This window comes from Salvia splendens, chromosome 17 (assembly GCF_004379255.2).
Source record: "Salvia splendens isolate huo1 chromosome 17, SspV2, whole genome shotgun sequence".
NCBI lineage: Eukaryota > Viridiplantae > Streptophyta > Magnoliopsida > Lamiales > Lamiaceae > Salvia > Salvia splendens.
Window position 1 is genome coordinate 26,452,850 of NC_056048.1, and position 22,036 is coordinate 26,474,885.

Genomic DNA, 22,036 nt, shown 5'->3' on the forward strand with positions numbered 1-22,036 from the left:
TTTATTGCATTGATATCTCGATACTTAATACTACAATCTAAGTTGTGGATTCATTTTTATTTATTTTCCTGGATGAGACTTTTGGTTATTTATCTTATAGAGTAAAATTTGGTAAACAGTAATTAATAATTTATGTGATGTTAATAATAGGTAGTAGTACATTATTAGGATTTATTTTCTTATGCATTGACCCTTTGGCCAATGCATAACTGAGCCATTTGTTATGGATATTTGGAGAAATCATGATAATTCATAAATTCAACCATCTCCAAGAAAATGGCACATTCTATCTTATTACAGAGACATGTGGTGATGAATTCATGTGATAAATAGTTAGCCCAGAGTGGGCCCCACCGCAGCCGATCCAGTTCTATTCCCTCGTTCCTTCCTACCCACAAAAAGTCCATAAAACCAGATTGGGATACTTTTACCGGACAATTTTGCCCCTGCCACTCTTCGACTTTATGAATTAAATAAAATTGAATTTATGAGTATGATTTTATTACATAGATAGATTCTGACTCTATTAATATCAAATACTAATATTCTAACTATATTGCGCCATGTTATTTTTGGCTTGTAATATTGAACAATTTTATTATATCTAACTAATTATAGTTGTTGTAATATTTGTGTAATCAATAAATTTTTATTCGTTTATTTCGTTGCTATCTTAGTTTATGTTTGGTTGGATCGCTGCGTTTCGCTTTCATCTCCCAAACCCAGAGAGGAGAGGTTTTATTAAATCCTAACTCTATGTTCTTTTTTTATTTCCCTTTTCTCTCAGCTCAATTCTAGTCCACAAGCAATTCAATTCTTCACCCCTTCTTCATTCTCTGTATATAATCTAAATTAATCTCCCGTTGTAGCTTAATTGCGTGACGTAAATTCGATATTCTTTCTGGATTCTTTTATGGGGAAAATTGAAAAAAAATTGCACAAGTAGATTTCTCTGCCGGATCAGATCAAGAGCTTTTTTTTCCAGGTAATTATGGATTTATGCTTTGTTTTTATCTTCCTCTCGTTGTTTGAGGTGGCGAATTTTGCTTGGTTGAGTTGATCACGCGGAGATCTGATGGTAATTTTTGAATTTTTGGTGCTTTGATTTGAAGTATGGAGAAAGGTGAGATTTTTCGTTGTTTGAGGAATTTGATCCGTGGAATTTGATGATTCTGCATTTTGTTGCTTGAGACTAAAGAATGTGATTTCGCGTGTTTGGTTGGTAGAGGGGTCTGATCGGTGATCAGACTATGGAATTGGACAATAAGATCTGTTTGAATTTTGATTTTTTATTCATTTTTGTGCAATGGAAACTTTGTGAACTGAATTATGTGATGATGAAGAAAAGGATCATAGGAATTCTGGTCTTTTTCGTTTAGATTGACTTTTTAAGAAACTGTTTGTTTTTTTATGAGTTTTTTATGATGATTAGAGTGATCAATTGATGGTTGTGGCCTGTCTCATAGTCTTCAGCTGGAAACTTGCTTGATTATTTCGAAAAAGAGAATTTTCGGTTGAATGTTGTGTGATTGTTGTTGGATCAGGAACTCTTTCATATGTAATTTCTGATGTCCTTTCTCTGTGGATTATGGATTCCTTATATTGTCAATCTTTAGTGGTTTTGTTGTTTTCATTGGATATTTAACTTGGAGATGATGTTACAGCTTTTAAGGGTTTTTGAACTGGGTTTTTGTATCATCTACCTTTATCAGCGGTTCTGAATGTTAGAGATTTGTTGGTTTCTCTTTTATCATTGTTGTTCTTTTGGTTGTATCTCACTTCCTCTGACTATGCACTAATCATATCTTTGATTGATGTTCTGTAGATTGTATTGCAGTGTAGCTTCATTTCATTTGAAATTCTATATTTGCACTGCTGCTGAGCTATGGTGTCGAAAAAGAGGCTGGGTTATGGATTCAGCGGTTACCGGGGCCCTGTTATTCCTAGAGCTCCTAGATCTATTAGGGTAATCAAGTTTCTGAATTATGTATTTTCTGCCATCCATGTAATTCACCATGTAACCAAGAATCTCATATTTGTATGTCTTCTCAGAAGAGAGGCCCACACAAGAAATTAGTAGAGGATAGCCAACTTTGCGCCTTCGAATTGCTTGCAGCTGTAGCTGGAAAGTTGTTACTCGAGAGTGAAAGTTCTGCTTCTAGTAATGTAGCAGAAGCGAAGTCCCAGCTCGGCAGTTCCAGAGACAGAAATGAGAAACGGCAGCCTAGAGACGATAAAGCTCTGAAATCGGAAAGCTTTGACCATGGAAGTTGTGCTGAGAGTGCATTTGTTCCAAAAGTTTCTGTTGAGGATCGTAATCTCTTCAATAAGGGTATTCCGCAAGCAGAAAATGATCAGGTTGTTGAACAGACTGCTGTACATGTAAGTTCTGATTTCCAACAGAAACTCGATTGTGATATAAAGCTTGGGATTTCTGAGGAGAAGAGTTTGGATGAAAATGCTACATGTAAAATAGAAAGCTCCAATTTCATTGGTGAGAGTCTTAACAGCAAAGTAGAAAGTGGATCAGAAGTGCAATCACAGGATGACAAAAATCGGATAGGTCACTTATCAATGGCTAACACATCGACTGTAAATGATTCAATCGGTGAATATGTGAATACTAATGTTCTGTCTAACCCAGAGAGTAGTGTCAAGTTTCCCTTGTACAGAGACTCGAAACCTGATGCTTTGTTGAAGAAGTGTTACAACAATGTAAAGGTAGGGACCAGAGATGATGACGAAAATTCTTTTAGGTGCAATAAGTCTAGCACCAAGAGTAGGCCCTTGAGGCCACAGCCTAGTATTTTACGTCACAGAATGAGGAAGATGATGACGTCCAAATACTGGAGAGCAACTCCCAAGCTGATGGATTACGAACTTTATAGCACCAGTAAGTAAAACCAGCATGATTATACACACTTGATGGTGAAAACAACATAATTTGGAGTTAATTAATGCATGATATCCATGGTAATTTGTTTTTTTGTTTGCAGGTGAAGGAATGAAGACATTTTACCGGTATAGAAAGAGCATGCATGCACGAGAAAGGTGTGAACAAGCACCTCTTAAGAAAAGGAAATTGTCTGATCGCAGCTTTAGTGTTGCAATTGATCAGGAGCAGAGCAGTGATAGCATCTTCAATTTGCCTGAGAAGGGTATGCGTGAGAAATTAATATTTCGGCTTAAGTGTTCGTAATTTGATATTTTCTATCGAGCCAGATTTCTGAGTGATGTTGTATTTATGCAGCTAGTGGAGCTTCAATTAAAGGTCACGCAAAAGCAAAGGATCCTAATGGTACATTTTTTTCCCTTTAATGTTAACTATGCTGAACTTTTAGTTCTATAATATTATTTTCTGCAAAACTTTCTCAGACATTTTTTATGTTTTCCTTCAGTGACGTTTAGCATTAAGTCCTTCAAGGTACCAGAGCTGTACATTGATGTCCCTGAAACTGCAACTGTTGGTTCTCTGAAGGTTCGTGTTCTTATCCTGGTCTTTTTTTGATGAGATGTGTTATACCCATGCACGTGGATCAGAAAACTCGTTTCCCCTTATCCTTATTTCAATGATTTAAGGCATTAAATAACCAGTGGTTGTGCTTATGGTGAATGTAGTTAACATATGTGCTTATCTACATTTCAGAGGACTGTTGTGGATGCAGTTGCGGCTATACTTGGAGGTGGAATAAGAGTTGGGGTAATTTATCAAGGGAAGAAGGTCAGAGATGACCAAAGGACTTTGCAGCAAGCTGGTATTTCTCAGTGTGCCAACCCTGATAACCTGGGTTTTATATTAGAACCGAGTTTCACACATGTTTCCCCATCCGAGACTCCTAAGAAACCTACTGTGTTATTTCCATGTGCAGACCGACCCTCGCCTAGGTATCGCTATATATTTTATTTTTTGTGTTGTTCCCGCCTTCCGCAGGGGGGGGGAGTCTTGAGTGTTGTGGTCTCTTGATTGTTTAAAATGCACATACCAAGGAAATAATCTTTCAGATGGAAAATGAGGCGTTGGAGTGTTTTTTCTGTAATTTTCAGGTCTCCTATATCCCCAATGACCCATTCAGGGGTGTCAAACGCCTCGTTGGACCCTCCGCTTGTTACAAAGTCAGACAATGTGGACAACAATGAATATATATTGTCTCCAACGACCCCTGATAATAAGCTAACAGATGGAGCCGTTATCAACTCCAAGGCATTGATACCAGCCCCTGCCCCTCCAATGAATGTGGAGCCCCTTGCTGCAATCCCTGCAAATTTGAAACATAAACGCAGTGAGATGTCACAGCGTAGAACTAGGAGACCATTCTCTGTGACAGAAGTGGAAGCACTAGTTGAAGCTGTTGAAACGCTGGGAACTGGAAGGTAAAGGATCTTTGATTCGTAGAAAACACAGATAGTCGAGATTATTTGTGTGGTTCTGCTAACAGACATTGTCCTTCAACATCTGTCCAGTAACACTCTTCAATACCTATTTGTCTGCAGGTGGCGGGATGTTAAAATGCGTGCTTTCGAGGATGCTGATCATAGAACATATGTCGACTTAAAGGTGCAAAATCCATCTTATCACACATACTATTCAATACCATTGGATGTTGCCTTCCATCATGATAGCTTGCTTTTTTTGGCTTCTAGGATTTTTGATTTATTTTATTTTTTTGGTACCTACCAAGATATCTTTTTTTATGAAGTTACGATGATTTTCATTAAATATTATTCTGTACCTCACATGGTTTAGGCATATAATATTGCTACTGAATCTTATGCACAATCTTTCACATGGGATATTCTGTACTACTTTAATTAAGCAAATGCAATAATTACATATTCTTCCCATGTTTGGTTATTACAGGATAAATGGAAGACACTGGTCCATACAGCCAGCATTTCCCCTCAGCAGAGACGGGGAGAGCCCGTGCCACACGAGTTGCTGGACCGTGTTTTATCTGCGCACTCTTATTGGTCGCAGCATCAGTCGAGACAACACGGTAAGCACCCAGCAGACCCTTTGAATGTCGATTCTCGCGAGGGGATCCTTGGAGCTTGAAGGATCGAAATTGTTGATTGTAAAATGTTGTTATTTTAGGATTCTGTTGTAACAATGAAGTTGTAAAAATGTGTTGTATTCAGTTTGTTTCATTATGTATTCTCACATTGATTTGTTGTCCAGTATTTCACTGACTCTGACTAGTCATTAGACCGGTATTTTTGTAAATAATTCTTGTAATAAAATGGGTTAACATTAATCAATGTAGTCCTTGTAGCCTATTTTGTCTCTTAATAGTTTGATTAAACAAATCATTAGTGTCAAAAGTTATGCTTTTCCACTATAGAACAACGGATAACCACAATTTCTTGCTACCATTTAAAAATTACTAAAGACCCATTTTGGTCCTTAACATATTGCGATTTTATGATTTTGGTCCAAAACATTATCTTTTGAATTATTCGGTCCCTCACAAATAAAAGCGGGTCACATTTGGTCCATTTTGGACGATTCCGTCAAAAATTTGACGGACAACGAATTTTAACTTAATTATGACTGGATTAACAATTTTAACACAATAATGTATTCTACTTATTTGGTCCTAAACATATTGTCTTTGTTCATCCATCATCTCATCCCCTCCATCCCCAAAAAAGGCCCCAATCCACAGTGACGTCCGAAAGCAAGATTGGGGAAGTGGGTGGCAGAGATCCGCGAGCCGCAAAAGCAAACGCGGTGCTGGCTCAACACCTTTTCCACTGCCGAGTATGCAGCCCGCCCCAACAACCTCATCGCCTACATTCTCGTCGTCGCGGAGCAGACGAATTTGACGTGGTGGCCGCATTTGTGGAACGAATTGCGGCGACGGCTTGGGTTTGTTGGAGACTAGGGAAGAAGTCGGCGTCAGAGGTGGCGGCTGTGAGGGCGAGGTCAGCGTCGGCAGGTATGGCGGAGGGGGTAAAGGGGAAAGATGATGTTGAATGCTAGAGTGTAAAAGTGTTGGAGAGAGGTTCTTGATCTAGACGACAATGGTGTTGAGGAAATGAAATTGAGAGCAGAACCAAACTTTGGAGGTCCAAAACAAAACCTCTAGGGCTCGCTGCTTCCCTCCCTCGGAAAGCTCACATCTCTCCAAACTTTGGAGGTCCAAGACAACCAGCTCTCCGGCGCCCTCCCGAGTCTCGCCGGGTTGAACTCGCTGAAAACGCTCTCCGTCAACAACAACAAGTTCACCTCAGTCCCTCCTGACTTCTTCGACGGTATGACCTCTCTGCAAGAGGTCTCCATGGATTACAATCACTTAGCTTTGGGTTAATTAGATATTAGACATTAATAAAATATATTTATTAACTTAATCCGGTCAAAATTAAGTTAAAATTCGTTGACCGTTAAATTTTTGACGGAACCATCCAAAATGGACCAAATGTGACCCGTTTTTATTTGTGAGGAGCCGAATAATTCAAAAGATAATGTTTTGGACCAAAATCATAAAATCGCTATAGGTTAAGGACCAAAATAAGCCTTTAGTCTTTAAAAATTCTCAGAAAGATATTTTAGAGATCTAGAAAAGAAATTACTCGAGCATTGTATGTATCTTAGTGGTATTCATCCTATTTAATATGGACGGCGAATTAGTGATGAATATCTCTTTATCTCCAACCATAAAAAGTTTATTGACCAAAGTATTTAATAATATTTGTCCAAATGATGATATCATTTAGCCAAATTTCTTATTAATCTTGACTTTACTAATGGTTTATAAGAATGCACAATAGTTTTGGCATATAATATTGATAGGTATTTACTAAACTGACGTATATGAAAATTTGAGATTAACACATGAAGGCTAGAATTTTTTTTAAAATTCACATTTGGAGCAATCACCCATGTCACAGTTTGTTGGCTTCGTCCTAATGTTTCAGGATTGAGGTTCATTTATGTGTCTGTCTGTAATCCATTATTAATAATGACCATCATAGACATTTGCAATTATCTTTTTTTAATGTATCTAACTCCACGAGTTTCATTTCTTGAATATGTCATTGCGAATTGGCACAATTTTCCCCATAATCAACGTATGCAAAATTTACGTTTGAGTCTTGATTGATATTCTGATAAATTTATACTCAATTTTTTTGGCTAGAGAATTTATATTGACCAATGAAAAGAGGGTGAAATGTGTCGTGTAGCAAATTAAAATTGGACCTCGTTGTCTTTGCTAGAAGACACTAATTTTGATTGTTAGCAAAGCGAAAATGTGAAAACTGGAATTCATTCTCTTTCTATATTACTAGTATTATTTTTTTTCTATTTAACACGCTAAAATCTAGTACTCCTATTATTAATTTTCAAGTGTGACAACTAAACGGAGAGCGAAAACCAAAAATTGGATTACCAAACTTCCAATAAAAAGGAAATTAATGGAGTACTCTTTTACAATAAAAAAGCTTTCTAGGAGACACTAGAAATATATAAATAGAAATCGTACCCCATTCACACAAAAATAATAATAAGATTCATATTATTCAGTCTCCCACGCTCATTCTTTTCTCAGAAAAAAAATAACGAAAAATAGAAGATTATTTAAGCATTAAGAACCAATGACAAACAGACAAACAAATAATTAATAAATAAATATAAATATAGTAATATAACACTCCATCATTGTGAAAAGTGATCTATTTTTATTTCTAGATATTTCCTCACAACATTAGGTGGGACATTTTATTCACTCCATAAAATCAATAAATTGCAGCCCTTTTAAATTATAGAATAATCAATCCCTCGTATAAAAGTGAGTGGACTGCTTTATCCTCAGCGTCCTTTCCACACTTTATTGCATTAGAATATGTCAAAAAGGAGCAGACCCATTGTCTACATTTCAACCAAATCCCTTTTCTCTCTCATAAACCATAATCTGTCTCTCTCTCCCTCTCCCTGTTCTTGGAAGGTATGTCTTGACTTTTGTAGTTATTACTTCTTCAGCTTAGTTATTTCCAACAAGATCATGTCTGTATATATCTGTGCTTGTATTTAAATGTCAAGTAGGTCCTTTTCAGCTTTAAAGATTTTGATTTTCTGGTTGTATTCCCTAGGTTTTCTCTAGTAATACTCAAAATCAAGATTTCATTTTTACCTTAAATGACAAGTCTTCAGTTTTAGTTTGATTCAGTTGAATTCAAGGCTTGATTTTTGTTGAAAGGTTGATCTTTGATTGTGTGAAGTTTGTAGTCTTGGAAATTTCTTGACCTTTTGTAATAGGCAGTGGTAAGAGGAAAAGGGGTGATGTTGTAATATATATGCTGAAGGAGACTGTGATTTTATATTGGATGATTATACTTTTGTAGTCTATTTTCATCTTGAATTTGTTGTTGGGACTATAGACATGGATAAGAACTTCAGCAATATCAGTGGACCTGTTTCAAGAAAGAAATCAAGATTTATTATTTTAACTTTTAACCTTAAATGAATAGACTTCAATTTATTTGATTTTGCTGAGTTCAAGACTTCATTTTTACTGGAAGGTTGATCTTTGATTATGTGAAGTTTGTGGTCCTGGAAATTTCCTGACCTTTTGTTACAGGCAGTGGTAAGAGGAAAAGGGGTGATGTAATTTATGTTGAAGGAGACTGATTTTATTTTGGAGGATTCTACTTTATTAGTTTATTTTCATCTTGAATTTGTTGTTGGGACTATAGCCATGGATAAGAACTTCAGCAGTATTAGTGGACCAGTTTCAAGAATGAAATAGAGATTTCAATTTTAGCCTTAAATGACAAGACTTCAATTAATTTGATTTTAGTTGAATCCAAGACTTAATTTTTATCGGTGGGTTGATCCCGTTTGAGGGTCTTTCTTTTTCTGGGTTGAACTCTGATGATGTGAAGTTTGTAATCTTGAAAATTTCTTGACTTTTTTGTTACAGGCAGTGGTAAGGGGAAAAAGGGGTGATGTTGTAATACTTGTTGAAGGATTCTACTTTTGTAGTTGATTTAATCTTGAATTTGTTGTTGGGACTATATGCTATGGATAAGAACTTCAGAGCTATTAGTGGACCAGTTTCAAGAATGAGATCAAACAACGAAGCCCTTCACGTGTTTCCTAACGCTAATGTGATCAGTGATCTGAGGATTAGTGATAGGTTCTTCAATGGGAATATAGCTGATAACTCTAGGCATACCTCTAGCCAATTTAGTTTTGACACCGGGGTTCAATCACGGGAGGATGACTCTCCCGAGGATTTTGATTTCAATGATGGTGTGCTCAAGTTCATAAACCACATCCTCATGGAAGAGGACGTGGAAGATAAAACCTGTATGTTTCAAGAGTCTGCAGCTCTTCAAGCTGCAGAGAAGTCATTCCACGAGGCTCTTGCAGAGCAGCGTCCTGCTTCGAGTGATAATCATCCGGTGCCCAATTTGGACCAGGGTGTCGAAAGCCCTGACGAGAAGTTTCTTGAAGAATCAAGAAGTAATGTTTATGACCCTAGTGACGTGGAGGTGTTTTCTCCTGATTGGTTTTATGATCCCGACTTCAATGGATATAACGGACATCATATTACTGTCGATGTTCTCTCGACTTGTCAGTCATCATACAGTTCATCTTCTAGCAATGGTACCTTTGCTGATGGGCCGGTTGATTCGCCCGTTAGCATTCTTAAAAACGCAGATGTGTTCAGCAATCAAGAGTCGGCTATGCAATTCATGAAGGGAGCTGAAGAAGCAAGTAGATTTCTTCCTTGTGGCAGCAACCTGATTACGGGTGTGAGAAATGATGAGTCGAGGGAAAGGGCGAAGAAGGTAGGCTCCACCAGCGTGGCTGTTAAGTTGGAACAGAGATCTGATGAGGAGACCCTCGATATACCAAGGGGGAAGAAAAATCCTTATCGTGAGACATCAGGATTACAAGAGGAAAGGAGCAGCAAGCAGTCGGCCATTTATTCCGACACCACTTTGAGCGATGACATGTTCGATCTCGTTCTTCTGTGCAGTGGCGGAAAAAATGAATCCGCCCTGCGCAAAGAATTGAGTGAAGTAACTAAAAGCACTCCTCAGGAGGATCAACCGGAGGGAGTCAACGGTGGGAAAATCCAGGGTAAGAAAAAAGGAGGAAGGCGAAGTGTGGTCGATTTGAGAACCTTATTGAGCCTTTGTGCACAAGCCGTTGCAGCTGATGACCGTAGGACAGCAAATGAGTTCCTGAAGCAGATTCGACAGCATTCTACTCGAACGGGGGACGGGATGCAGAGACTCGCTTGTTACTTTGCTGATGGTCTTGAGGCACGTATGGCTGGATACGGAGATCCTGTATATGCTTGTGTTAATGCATTGCCTACCTCGGCTTCTGACATCCTGAGAGCCTACCATATATTGATAGCAACGTGTCCGTTTAGGAAGATATCTAATTTCTTTGCTAATAAAACCATCATGAATGTTTCTGAGAAAGCCACGAGGATCCACATTGTCGATTTTGGCATTTTCTATGGTTTCCAATGGCCTAGCTTTATGCAACGGCTGAGTAATAGACCCGGTGGGCCCCCAAAGCTTCGTATTACTGGAATTGACTTTCCGTGTCCGGGTTTCCGGCCAGCAGCAAGGGTTGAAGAGGCTGGGAGGCGTTTGGCTGGCTATGCCGAGACTTTTGGAGTACCGTTTGAATTCAATGCGATTGCTCAGAAGTGGGAAACGATTAGACTCGAAGATCTTAAGATAGAGAAAGACGAGTTGCTCGTGGTGAGCTGTTTATTTCGATTCAGGAACCTTCTCGATGAGACTGTCGTAGTGAATAGCCCGAGAAATATCGTTCTAAGCCTTATCAAGAAGATGAATCCTGCCGTCTTCGTCCAGGGGGTTGTGAATGGCTCGTACAACGCTCCCTTTTTCATTACAAGATTCCGGGAGGCGATGTTTCACTACTCCTCGATTTTTGACATGCTCGACACCATTATTCCCCGAGAGATTCATGAGAGGATGCTTCTTGAGAGAACAGTGTTTGGGCAAGAGGCCGTGAACGTAATTTCTTGCGAAGGAGCCGAAAGGATCGAGAGACCAGAGACTTACAAGCAATGGCAGGTCCGGAACATGAGAGCTGGATTCGTGCAGCTTCCTCTCGACAAGGAGATCGTGAAAATGGCTAAAAATAGAGTCAAGTTGTCATACCACAAGGATTTTGTGATCGATCAAGACGGCCAGTGGATGTTGCAAGGGTGGAAAGGGCGCATCATATACGCGCTCTCTTCTTGGAGGCCTGCTTATTGAGCTGCTCGGTTCATGACTAGAGAAGGCCAGACGACTGACTGGTTGCTGTTCGTGCAGGCTTTCCGTGTCAAATGTCGAACATCGACTAGTTAGAAGCAAGGTATCAATCATCTATACAAATTTATAAACTCAACATTTTATAGAGTTGTTATGTTAACAATTTGTCAATGCTTCTTCAGATGATCTGTTGATAACGCCTTTACGTCTTCTCCTATCCGAAGCTCGGGTGGAGAACCGACAGAGTGGTGCGAAAACGGAACGTGAGCTTCGAGTATTGGTAGGTAATGTAACCTTTCTTCATGTAGAGAAAATGACATAGATCAAGGTTTTTGGTTTAGGCTTTATAGCGAAGTGTGCATAATTGCAGTCAAAATGGCTCTTATGTTAAATGGAAACGACGGCGTTTTGATTCGCCTGCACATTACACAACAATATAGGAGTATGTGTCTTGGCTTACTGAATAACCATAAAATTACACTTTCTTGTCTCATCATTCCATCATATTTACGTATTAGTTCTCTGCATAATCTATGATCCATGAGCTTATTATATATAGTTGTTTTTGTTTTCGAAATTTAAAATTATTTAAGAAAAAATGGTGCATATTGTATAGTTTGGCATTATTCAAGCAATATGAGAGCAACTTTCAGGCGCAATTATTTTAAATTCTCTAGTTGTAATGAAATCTTAGTGGGCGGTGTGTATTTATTGGTAGATTTAACATTTTAGTATTATATCGATAAAATAGCTATTTAAATATCTATTGTTAGTGCATGAGGTCCACATTATTAGTATAGCGGAAGTATTGTTAGTGCATGAGGTTCACATTACTAGTGATGAAGTATAATAAGTTAAAAACTTTCTATATTGATCTAATTTTGGAAGATGACCCAAAATAGTAAAACTAGTTTAAATTTTCTATATTGATCTAATTTTGGAAGATGACCCAAAATAGTAAAACTAGTTTAAATTTTGACGACGGAGGAAATATGTGTGAAATATGGCAGGAGGAATAGTTTAGACGTTTAACTCTCCGAAAATCTCATATTTTTATATCATTAAAAAGACAATAAATTTGAGCAAAGAGATGCTGGAAATTTTCATGATTTTTTTTTTATCATGGAATTTTCATATTACATTTGATTCGGTTAGAACATGCATACCTTGCCATTGAACCAACAAGAAATTCATCAATATTACATAAAGACTAAAGTTCATTTTAAGATCATTTTACATCCCTATTTTTAAAATAAAGTAAAACGATTTAAAAAATGAACTAAAAATAAAATAAAGTAAAAAAATACTAAAATTGAATTGTGTGTTATCTAACAATGTTATAAGATCAAGTGAAACGACGTTCGGCGATTCAACGCTAGAAATTAGTTCAACACCGATCATAATCGGTGTATTTTAAAATCAAGATGCGACTTTATATATGAACGGAACAATAATCCACTTACAATGGAAGCAACTTCGTTCATAAATTTGATTGCATGTTCGAAATTTACTACGAACAATATCCCTCCCTTCCAATCTCCATATTGTGATTTGATAAATTATAATCTCGACATTTTAAAACCACCACCTCTCTTTCTTACCGCATGACCTTTTACACTAGAGCCAAACTTAACTGTTTCAGTTTTACCTCTATTTAGAGTTGTGAATATATTTTCAATATAAAGTTAAAGAACATAAGATTAGCCATTAGATTAGGAGATCTAATAGTTGCCATGAAATATCAACCATCTTCCTTCATTAAAAGTGAAAAAACTCATCTAAGGTATACATGTCCTAACCGAATCAAATGATATAGTACATCAAGAATTGAATTCATGCACACTACAAGCCTCTAATCCTGAACTCGTACTTCCCTCAACACCTTTGCAGCATCCCTCCGGCAGCATCCAGTTCCGAGCTCGAATCCTCCCACCACCGTTAGATGATGAGTCGACTCTGTTCGAAGAGGAGCACTGTGTATCACCATATTATACGGCGGGTGCAAACTCATCTTCCCCAGCATAAGCTTCAACACACCACCAACTCATACATCAGCCATCCTCTTAACAAACAAGTAACTAAAACTACTTAACTAGCAACAGCAATGCAGTTAGGGAGTGAGGCTGAGAGACAATGTATTATCAAACTTCTTATATATTTTCTTTTCCATATTGCAAATTTAAGATATTTTCTTTATCAAACTTTTTAAATATTTTATTTTCATCACAAGTATCACCAGCCCCATCATTATAGACTAAAACCTTTAATCATTGGTGGACTCGTGACTCTAACATACCATTGCCTACTATCTTTTAAGGGCTAGTTTGATTTGTCCTTTATGGTTTCTCAAGAAAAGGAATTGCTCTTGTTAGTAATTCCCTTTTCATGGTAGGAGAGAAATATTTCCATTGTTTGGTTTGTCCTTTATGGTTTCTATAGTTTAAATTCAAATGTTTGGTTTGGATTTTAAGCACTTAAGAATAGCTTGAAATACCAGAAATATCCTCATATATTTTTCTTATTTCCAATATTTTCCTCGTCTAACCCTAGCAATAAATCATTAAGGAACCGCCAAAATTCACAGCCTCCTCGCGACCTCTTCATCAAGATTTCGCCTCTTTCCAGGCTTGAGTATCGATTTCACTTCAATTTGCCGGAGAACCCGAGAACTTCGATTTGCTGGTTAACCTCTCTTCACGGTAAGTCTGTTCTTGGCCAATTTTTAAACTCTAATTTTCCCATAGTACTGGGCACAGCAATCCCACCAAGGCCACATCTAGCAATGGAGGAAAAAAGAGGAAGATTGAGATGAGCATTGAAGGCCTGGTCCACATGCTGGAGAAAGTGCACGACGACACAAACAGGAGGCTCGACACTCTGGTGACAGCTTAGTGTAGATCAGAAAAATGATACAAAGACGGGTGATATAATAATTTCTCATTATCTCTTCTAACATCTGCACAATGGTCTTGTCCTTTTTTGCAGGCGAATCCATCTACGAAGAACAGATATGCGTAGACAGTTAGAACTACCACTTCAAAATATTGACACACAAGAACAGTTATTTGAACCAGTTATTCACTTATATTTCTTTGAGAATCCAATGTTTAGTTTCTTGATTTGTAGAGCAATAAAACTCCAATCAAGACACACATCAGGAATATGAATAACTACGAATAGAATGCAAATAGACCAAATGAGTTAACTAGAACAAGCTGCTAAAACAGATTAAGCACACAAGAAGCACAACTTGTTTTTGTGGGCTACAAATCTGAAACTGTTTAATCGAAACCCACAAGATAAATTTGTGGGCTTCACTCACGAAATTAACATTCAAATACGCAGGTGGAAGCTTACCTTGGTCGTCGTGGGTATTTAACTCGAAGTCCCAGAAGAAGCCGATACCAATTGATGATTCCGCGGAGAGAAGACGAGAGCAGGCAGCGGTAAAAAAATGTACAGAAAAGGAGGTGAAATGTTACGTGATTGAAGAAGATGAGGACAAATGGGTCATTTCAGTTTTCCAATGAAGTTAACACTCTTGAGGTAGAAAACGTTTTTGCCAAAATTTGGAAGATACCCTAACTAATGAAATGGGCAAAAATGAGGCGGGCCGGACTCATTAATGGAGGCCATATTGAAATGGTATTCATCAAACCAAACATGAGAAAATGTTAGTTTTGGACATTTAATACTCTTATTTGCCAAACCAAACACCTCCTAAAGAAATAGGGGAACATGAGCAAACAAATTTGACTCATTTATACCAAATTTAAATTTTGGAGTACATGAAAATATACATAAACATGAAAAAATAAACTAAGAAAAAGTAAAATAGACTTGAAAATTTTAGTTTCCCTCTTGAGTTGAAGTAGCACAAAATGTATGACCTAATTCGTATTGAAAATATGTTGTTGTTCTTTATTTGATATTGGCAATAGTTTAGTCTCACTTTTTATAATTATTATTTGGTATTTTATTATTATTATTATTTGATTTAGCAAAATTTGAATATAAAACGGAGTATATGATATATATACATATTCAATTTTTTGAGAAGTCTAAAACATAGAAATATGAGTAAATGAAAGTCAACTCAATTCTAATTATATAATTTAAGTACATAATAAAAATAAATTTAATTTTAAAAATATATACAATTTTCAATAAATTAGAAGTCTAAATTAAAATTTAGCTTAAAACATAATAATAAAATCCAATATCCAAATTAAAACTCTATTTAATTAAAAATATCAATTACATGATTTTTACTACCATTATTTAAAACCAAAAGTATACTCCAAAATCCAATACACTAAAAGCCCACTAAATGCATAAAATAAAATCCATATAATACACAAATTAATATCCAAACCGTACAATGCAACGCCTCACGCCTCCATCCCTCTCTCACCTCTCTCCCCCCACCTAATCGGCGGAAATCAATCTCCCCGGCTAGAGCATCGTTCCTTCTCCCTCGTCGGCGCTCCTTCCACATAGTCTCGCCGCTCGTCCCGTCTGTCTTGCCTTCCTCACCCGCCGCGCTGCCGCTTCTCTTCGTCTCCGGCATCTCTCTCGTTGTTGCCGTCCAGCCACCGTCCTCACCCGTGTTGCCATCTGCCGCCACGCCGGCGTCTCTGGAAAGTTTCTGGAGTGGTCGCCGGATTTCGGGAAGATTCGCCTCCATGAGATAAGCATTGCAATCATAAAATTAGTGTACATTAGTTTAAATGAAATCATAAACATAGTCTGAATTAATTGTACACTTATTTATAAGTATTTTAAAGCTTCTTTGAGAAGTGTTAGCAATCCATGCTTCTTTGAAAAGTCTTGTAGCAATCCATTTGTACTAGAGTGTTTGGGAAGCTTTGCATCTTTTCTCATTTTTCATGACTTTTCCTTTTTTATTTTCAGACATGTACTTATCAATTAATTAATTTCAACCAATAAATAACTTTTTCTCTAAAAAGGGTATAAAAGTAACTTCATCCAACTGCCACTTTTAAGTAATATAGATTTCATCATACTCCATATGTCCTACAAGAATATGCATTATATCTTTTTTAGTCCGTCCGTTTTTAAAGAGCATGCACTTTCTTATTTTGAAACATTTCATTCCCCACTAGTAATACTTTTATTATATTTTTTTCTACTCTCTTATTTACCAGCTATGTCTTAAAACTTGAATCAGACCAAGATTGCATACTTTTGTGTTTTCTTACCAAAAGTTTGGTGGGACGAATAAAAATAGTAAAATTAGATTTTTATTATTAATGGATAGATGGAGTAATACGTTAAACAATGTAATAATATGTCATGTTTTCATTCTGTGTGAACGTAAATCAATGATATACGAGGGATATAAGGAATAGGACAATATATTTTATACTAATAAAACTACAATATGATATGCAAATACTTCCTTCGTCCTGTATAGATGTCACACTTTTCTTTTTAGTTTGTCCCAAAAAAGACATCACATTTCTATTTTTAGAAAAAATTCTTTCTCACATTAATATAAATATACTATTTTCTCTCTACCCCTAACACACAAAATAACATCTCCTAAAATCTCGTGTCATTCTTCAACTATGACATCTATTATGGGATGGAGGGAGTATAACGTAAAGTAAGAGATATAAAATAAAGTAGAGATAAAATAAAGTAGAGATAAATGTATTTTCATTTTAAGTAATGAGTCATCTTAGTGGGGACAAACAAAAGGGAAAATGAGTCATCTTCAATGGGATCGAGGGAGTAGATTATTATCATACATAAAAGTAGATTTATTGACCACTAATAAATACTCCATCTGTCCATTAGAAATGAAACATTTTCCTTTTTAGTTTATCCCATTAAAAATGAAACGTTTCCTAAAATGGAAACATTTCTATCTCTACTTTTTCATCTATCTTACTTTACTCTATCTTCATTAACTCACAAAATAACACTACATAAAAATCCGTGCTGATTCTCAAATGTTGCATATTTAATGGGACGGAGGGAGTATATATTAATATTTATATGAAAATAAATAATAAAGATATAAATTATATAAGTATATTATAATTATAACATAAAAGTAGATTATTGGAATGATACAATAAGATTGAATTTAAAAAGTCTAGAAAATAGGGAACGGCCAAATATCGAAAATAGTGCAGTTCTTTGAATAAAAAAATGAAATCGACATTGAACGTCACAATATCGAAAGTCACGGGAACATTCTCCTTTATTTAGTGCAATGCTTTTATTACCTTTTAATAAATCTAGTGACCAATTGTGTCATCTCGTTTATGTAGGTAAATGGTATTGGTTTGGATGGTTTGCCTTCCATAACATTAAATTAAATTAAATTAAATTAAATTAAATTAAATTAAATTAAATTAAATTAAATTAAATTAAATTAAATTAAATTAAATTAAATTAAATTAAATTAAATTAAATATGACATTAAATGGTACTCGCTTACATCACATTATAAATAGAAGTATTCCCATACTACGCATTCTCCAATTCTACACACGCAATATCATTCTACACACACTATACCATTCTACACCTGGAGCAAGAAATGACCCCAACCACCATTCCTCAACTTCCGATGCCGTCGATAAAACAGTTCCGTCTAGCTACCGGTTGTTGTTAAAAATCTTGTGCCACCTGTCCATCCGGGTGTGGTTAAAAATTTCTTACCAGCTGGCTGTTGTTAAAAATCCCTTAGCGGTAAACCAAAGTTTGAAATTGGAGGTTGTTTTGACAGTGTTCTTAATCAAATTTTTACTTCTTGCATGTACCTCAATATGTTGTCCTTTCTTAGTATATAACAAGTATTTGATTGTATACATCAAACGCGTCTCCTTCTCTTAAAATTTCTTTTCCCCCTAGTTTTTTAATATGGCAAATCAGGTGAATTTCATCGTGCATTATACTTTTCGTCAATTTTAACCTTCTCTCTACCTTATGCTTGCATTGATTTAACTTTTCCATAGATTGATTCATAGTTGTTGATTCATCGTTTTTTTGTTTTCCATAGATTGACTTATAGAGGTTTCGTTATTACTATTAAGATCCAAGTAGGGTAACACATCTTGACAATATAAGTGGTTGTATCTGCGTATTCAGGTATAGAATTTCTTTTTTAGGCATCTTGTTGTTTATTGAATCATATTTGAATATTCAGTTTACAACAGTGAAAAGTAGTTAACATGTTGATTTAGATACACTATTAAAAAAAATATCTAGTTGATTTCTAGGGCATTTTGTGCTATTACTAGTTGATTTCAGATCCTATTTCAATATCGTGTTTTTTATTGTATTCTAGAAGAGTACCCGGAATATATACTGTTAGCAATTAGGGAAAATGGTTCTCTCATATTCAAGAATTCATTTCGGGGTTCTCTAGTTTAGGCTGGGGCATTTCTCTATTCATCTAGTAAATTTATTTTTTTGATTTAGGCTATTATGAGATTAAAAGTGTGTCCCAGGGCTGTGGATCTCGTAATGGACATTGTAGCTGGGAATATTATGCTGTCTAGGTAGATTTATATTTTTGTATTGTGTTTCTTTCAATTCACTTGTAATATTATATATTGTAATCTCTAAATTGATTGCCCTAAAGAATGTTACCAATAACCGGGAAAGTCCGTCTAGGTTGCTGGATTATAATGTTCTGTGGGTGAGTTCGAAGCTTAGTATATATTCTGTCCAGTTCCTTGTAACTAAACTTTTGTTACTAACATTGAATTTGTTTAACTTATCCATATTTATAGGCATTCTTTAAAATACATTACTCCTTTCTTTTATATTATATAAAAATCTAAATACTTTTATTAGATAATATTTATATCTAGATAATTCTATTAAAAGTATTTAGATAGTCATACTAAAAGTATGTAATATACTTTAATACGTATTTCTAGTGAATTCTATTATGTAGTAGTATCGAAATTTAGATTATATTTAGATAGGGTAGGGATAAAATGAATATTAATTTTATATCAAAACTAAAGCCAAATATGAATTCTTATGCTCCTTCCATCCTTGAAAATTTGTCACTTAATTTTAATTTTTGTACATTTCACTTTTTTTATTTGTTATAGTGGACCCCACGTTTCACTAACGCATTCTCTCTCACATTTTATTATAAAACTAATATATAAAAATAGGACCCACATGTCATTAACTTTTTAACCTCTTCTTATTACATTTCTTAAAATCTGTTCTGAATTGTCACGACCGCATATTCTAAGGATAGAAAACACGGTTGATCGCGACTAGGGGAGGATTTAAAGAAGCGGGGAAGAAAGGGAAAAAGCAACACAACTCGACCATAGTTCCAAATAAATGGGAAAAGCTCGAAATAAAATCAGAGTTTTGAACAAAATAGACTTGAGTCTTTTAAGATGCACAACGGAAGCAAATGAACGCGGTTCCATGTATGAAGACATGAACCTCCGAGAGTCAAAATCTGACTGAATTAAATGTCTTGTCTTAATAGCACTTCCTGCACCACTTCGCTGCTCAACCTGCACATTTGGAAATATATGCAGGGCTGAGTACAAAAGTACTCAGTGAACACATTGCCGAAAATTACACATATACATTTGAAAATATTGTCAAGCCATCATCACAGTAACACTCGGGGGTGTTATTGAAAAGGCCCCGAGCTTACTAAAAATATTCACATTGGACTGTAGTCCCTTTTTCCTGTACTTAGCCATATCTGATCACATTGTGCCGTCGAGATGCTGTTCTCGCACGGTCACCTTCTCTGCCCATCATGTCAGAGGTATTCTTGTGCCGGGAAGGTGGCCACCTTCCACGGTCACCTGCTCTGCCCAGCATGTCAGAGGTAGCTTGTGTACACTAGTCCGAGCGGGGACACCACCCTCACTGGGACCCGAATTCGACTTATATCATCATTCATAATTCACTTGGCCGTAGCCAACAGATAGGCATCATACACAAAACATTTATGGCATAACAACATCATTAAAATCACGAACATGTGTTCTTGTTTTCATAAAATACGATTTGTATTTTTAGTATAAGAAAGCTCACCTTGTTCGTCTAATTTCCTTAACTTGAAATTCTCTCTCCAACTTTAACATGCAAAGATAACCTTTTGGAAAAAAAGTATAATATAATATATTAATTAGACTTCAAGAAATTCTTAAACTTTAATAGGAATGCATGCCTCCTAATTAATGTCTTTTATTTTTTACTTATCCTTAAAATTTCTAAAAAGCATATATTATCATTTAGTTTTCTCATTTGAAAGTATGGCCGCGCAGCTTAGTTTTCTCTCTCCTCGTACCATATCTGAACCTCATGTGTGAAACGAGAACGTGGCGACATTCTCGATCACCGGACCGGCCAACTCGAAAGATAGCGCACGATTCCCTCTGTGTACACTAGCTTGAATAGAGATTCACTCCCTAGACGAACCCGAATTCGATTAAACTCATAGTATGGACTCACTCCCCACTAATCGATCAGATAGGCACATCCTCTAAAAGGGAATACGGCATGACACAATATATTTTGAATTTAAGCACATAACTCATACTTGAAAGATATTGCGTAAATTTAAACTTTAGCCCACAAATAATGTAGGATAGAAAAGCCTACCTCGTTCGTTTAATTTTCTGAATTTGAATTTCTTACTTCCACTTCAATTTTATCCGCAGAGAAATCCCTTCCTTGAGTCCATGCTTCTCGTCTCTTTCATTTATTTTCTAGGCCGCCCGAGCTTCCTATCTCCATCGGCCCAACACTCCCAAAACTATATTCTCATTCTTGATTATCAAAAGCTCAAACATTAACTACTCCAATCCAAATCCTTCATTAAAACTTTCTGCCAAGACAAGCAATTTCCCATTGGATTTAACTCACTGGCCCAACCCTTACTTTAATTCAAAGTGGCCAAGACTAGTGAATTTATCATGGGTATCGGGGCCCCTCTTTTCTCCCATAATTCAAAATCCCAAAACCATCACTAAACAACTAACTAAATAACTAACCCAAAAGTCGGCGCATTCCCCAAATTTTCTAATCGCTCTCTCTCTTCGATTTTGATTCCAAAATCACACACAGTGAGCTTCAGCTTCTTCTTCTTCTTCTTCTTCTTCTTCTTCACAAAGATTTCATGAAATAAACTTCGGCTTGAAAATCAACATCCTTTCGAGAACAACGGAAGGATTGAAAAAGTCGGTGTGTTACATTCATAGAATTACAATTTTGAGACACACAGCTATGAATAGCGATGTGGTGTTACATGGCCATGCATATCTTATCTCCAACCTCTTAAACTAAGGTATCTTAGGTGAAACAAATCCCCTACATAGTACTAGTAACCTTTCAAGGTCTAAATTGTTTGAGCTGAAGATTTTTCTACGAGGAAAACACATGAACCTAACACTTGCTTCATCTGAACCATGCACCATTGCACAAGTTAGTTATCCTTGGATACATTTTTCCCACTTCCATGATAGAAATGGTACAACTTCATTGCAAACTAATGGAAGCCCAACTTGAGTACATGTGTCCAAACAGGCATAGGGTAATACCCGATCCGATACTGTTAGGATCGTCGACTGCAACATTAGTTTGATATTGTCCGCTTTGGGTCAAGCCCGCACGGATTTGTTTTTGGGTCACTCCCAAAAGGCCTCAAACTAATTGGGGTTGGACAGGAATTATATACACCTTCCAACTTCCCTCACTCATCCGATGTGGGACGGGTTTGTAACTTAACAAACCTCCCCTCAAACCGAGACCACATCGG

At 36.3% G+C, this 22,036-nt stretch overlaps 2 protein-coding genes and 1 long non-coding RNA gene across 4 annotated transcripts; 2 read left to right on the top strand and 1 right to left on the bottom strand.

Moving 5' to 3' along the window:
* The first annotated feature begins 576 nt into the window (after positions 1-576).
* Positions 577-5,252, top strand: LOC121775381 (telomere repeat-binding protein 3-like). The gene is made up of 10 exons (XM_042172462.1): positions 577-985; positions 1,826-1,966; positions 2,053-2,893; positions 2,997-3,158; positions 3,251-3,298; positions 3,399-3,478; positions 3,647-3,885; positions 4,045-4,371; positions 4,492-4,555; positions 4,859-5,252. Exons 2-10 carry the CDS (start codon positions 1,886-1,888, stop codon positions 5,051-5,053), a joined length of 2,037 nt encoding a protein of 678 aa, XP_042028396.1. The 5' UTR covers positions 577-985; positions 1,826-1,885; the 3' UTR covers positions 5,054-5,252.
* Positions 5,253-7,806: 2,554 nt separating this feature from the next.
* LOC121774647 (scarecrow-like protein 14) lies at positions 7,807-11,740 on the top strand. Of its 2 annotated transcripts, XM_042171501.1 has the most exons (3): positions 7,807-7,943; positions 8,919-11,350; positions 11,430-11,740. In XM_042171501.1, the coding sequence occupies exon 2, from the start codon at positions 9,019-9,021 to the stop codon at positions 11,248-11,250; it is 2,232 nt and encodes a 743-aa protein (XP_042027435.1). In that variant the 5' UTR covers positions 7,807-7,943; positions 8,919-9,018; the 3' UTR covers positions 11,251-11,350; positions 11,430-11,740. The 2 variants fall into 2 exon arrangements, with proteins under 2 accessions (XP_042027435.1, XP_042027436.1); XM_042171502.1 differs by lacking the exon at positions 7,807-7,943 and having other exon boundaries at positions 7,969-11,350.
* Positions 11,741-13,728: 1,988 nt separating this feature from the next.
* LOC121774648 lies at positions 13,729-16,038 on the bottom strand. Its single transcript, XR_006044967.1, has 2 exons — positions 14,605-16,038; positions 13,729-14,242 (listed from the first exon to the last, which is right to left on the bottom strand). It is a non-coding gene; the product is annotated as an uncharacterized LOC121774648 (long non-coding RNA).
* Positions 16,039-22,036: the final 5,998 nt, after the last annotated feature.

What these genes read in the sequence shown, in the direction of transcription:
- LOC121774647 (XM_042171501.1), top strand. Translation starts at nt 9,019, where the DNA reads ATGGATAAGAACTTCAGAGCTATTAGTGGACCAGTTTCAAGAATGAGA.
- LOC121775381 (XM_042172462.1), top strand. Translation starts at nt 1,886, where the DNA reads ATGGTGTCGAAAAAGAGGCTGGGTTATGGATTCAGCGGTTACCGGGGC. An exon ending in CAACTGTTGGTTCTCTGAAG is followed by an intron (nt 3,479 to 3,646) that starts GTTCGTGTTCTT and finishes TCTACATTTCAG; the next exon opens with AGGACTGTTGTGGATGCAGT. An exon ending in GAAACGCTGGGAACTGGAAG is followed by an intron (nt 4,372 to 4,491) that starts GTAAAGGATCTT and finishes ATTTGTCTGCAG; the next exon opens with GTGGCGGGATGTTAAAATGC.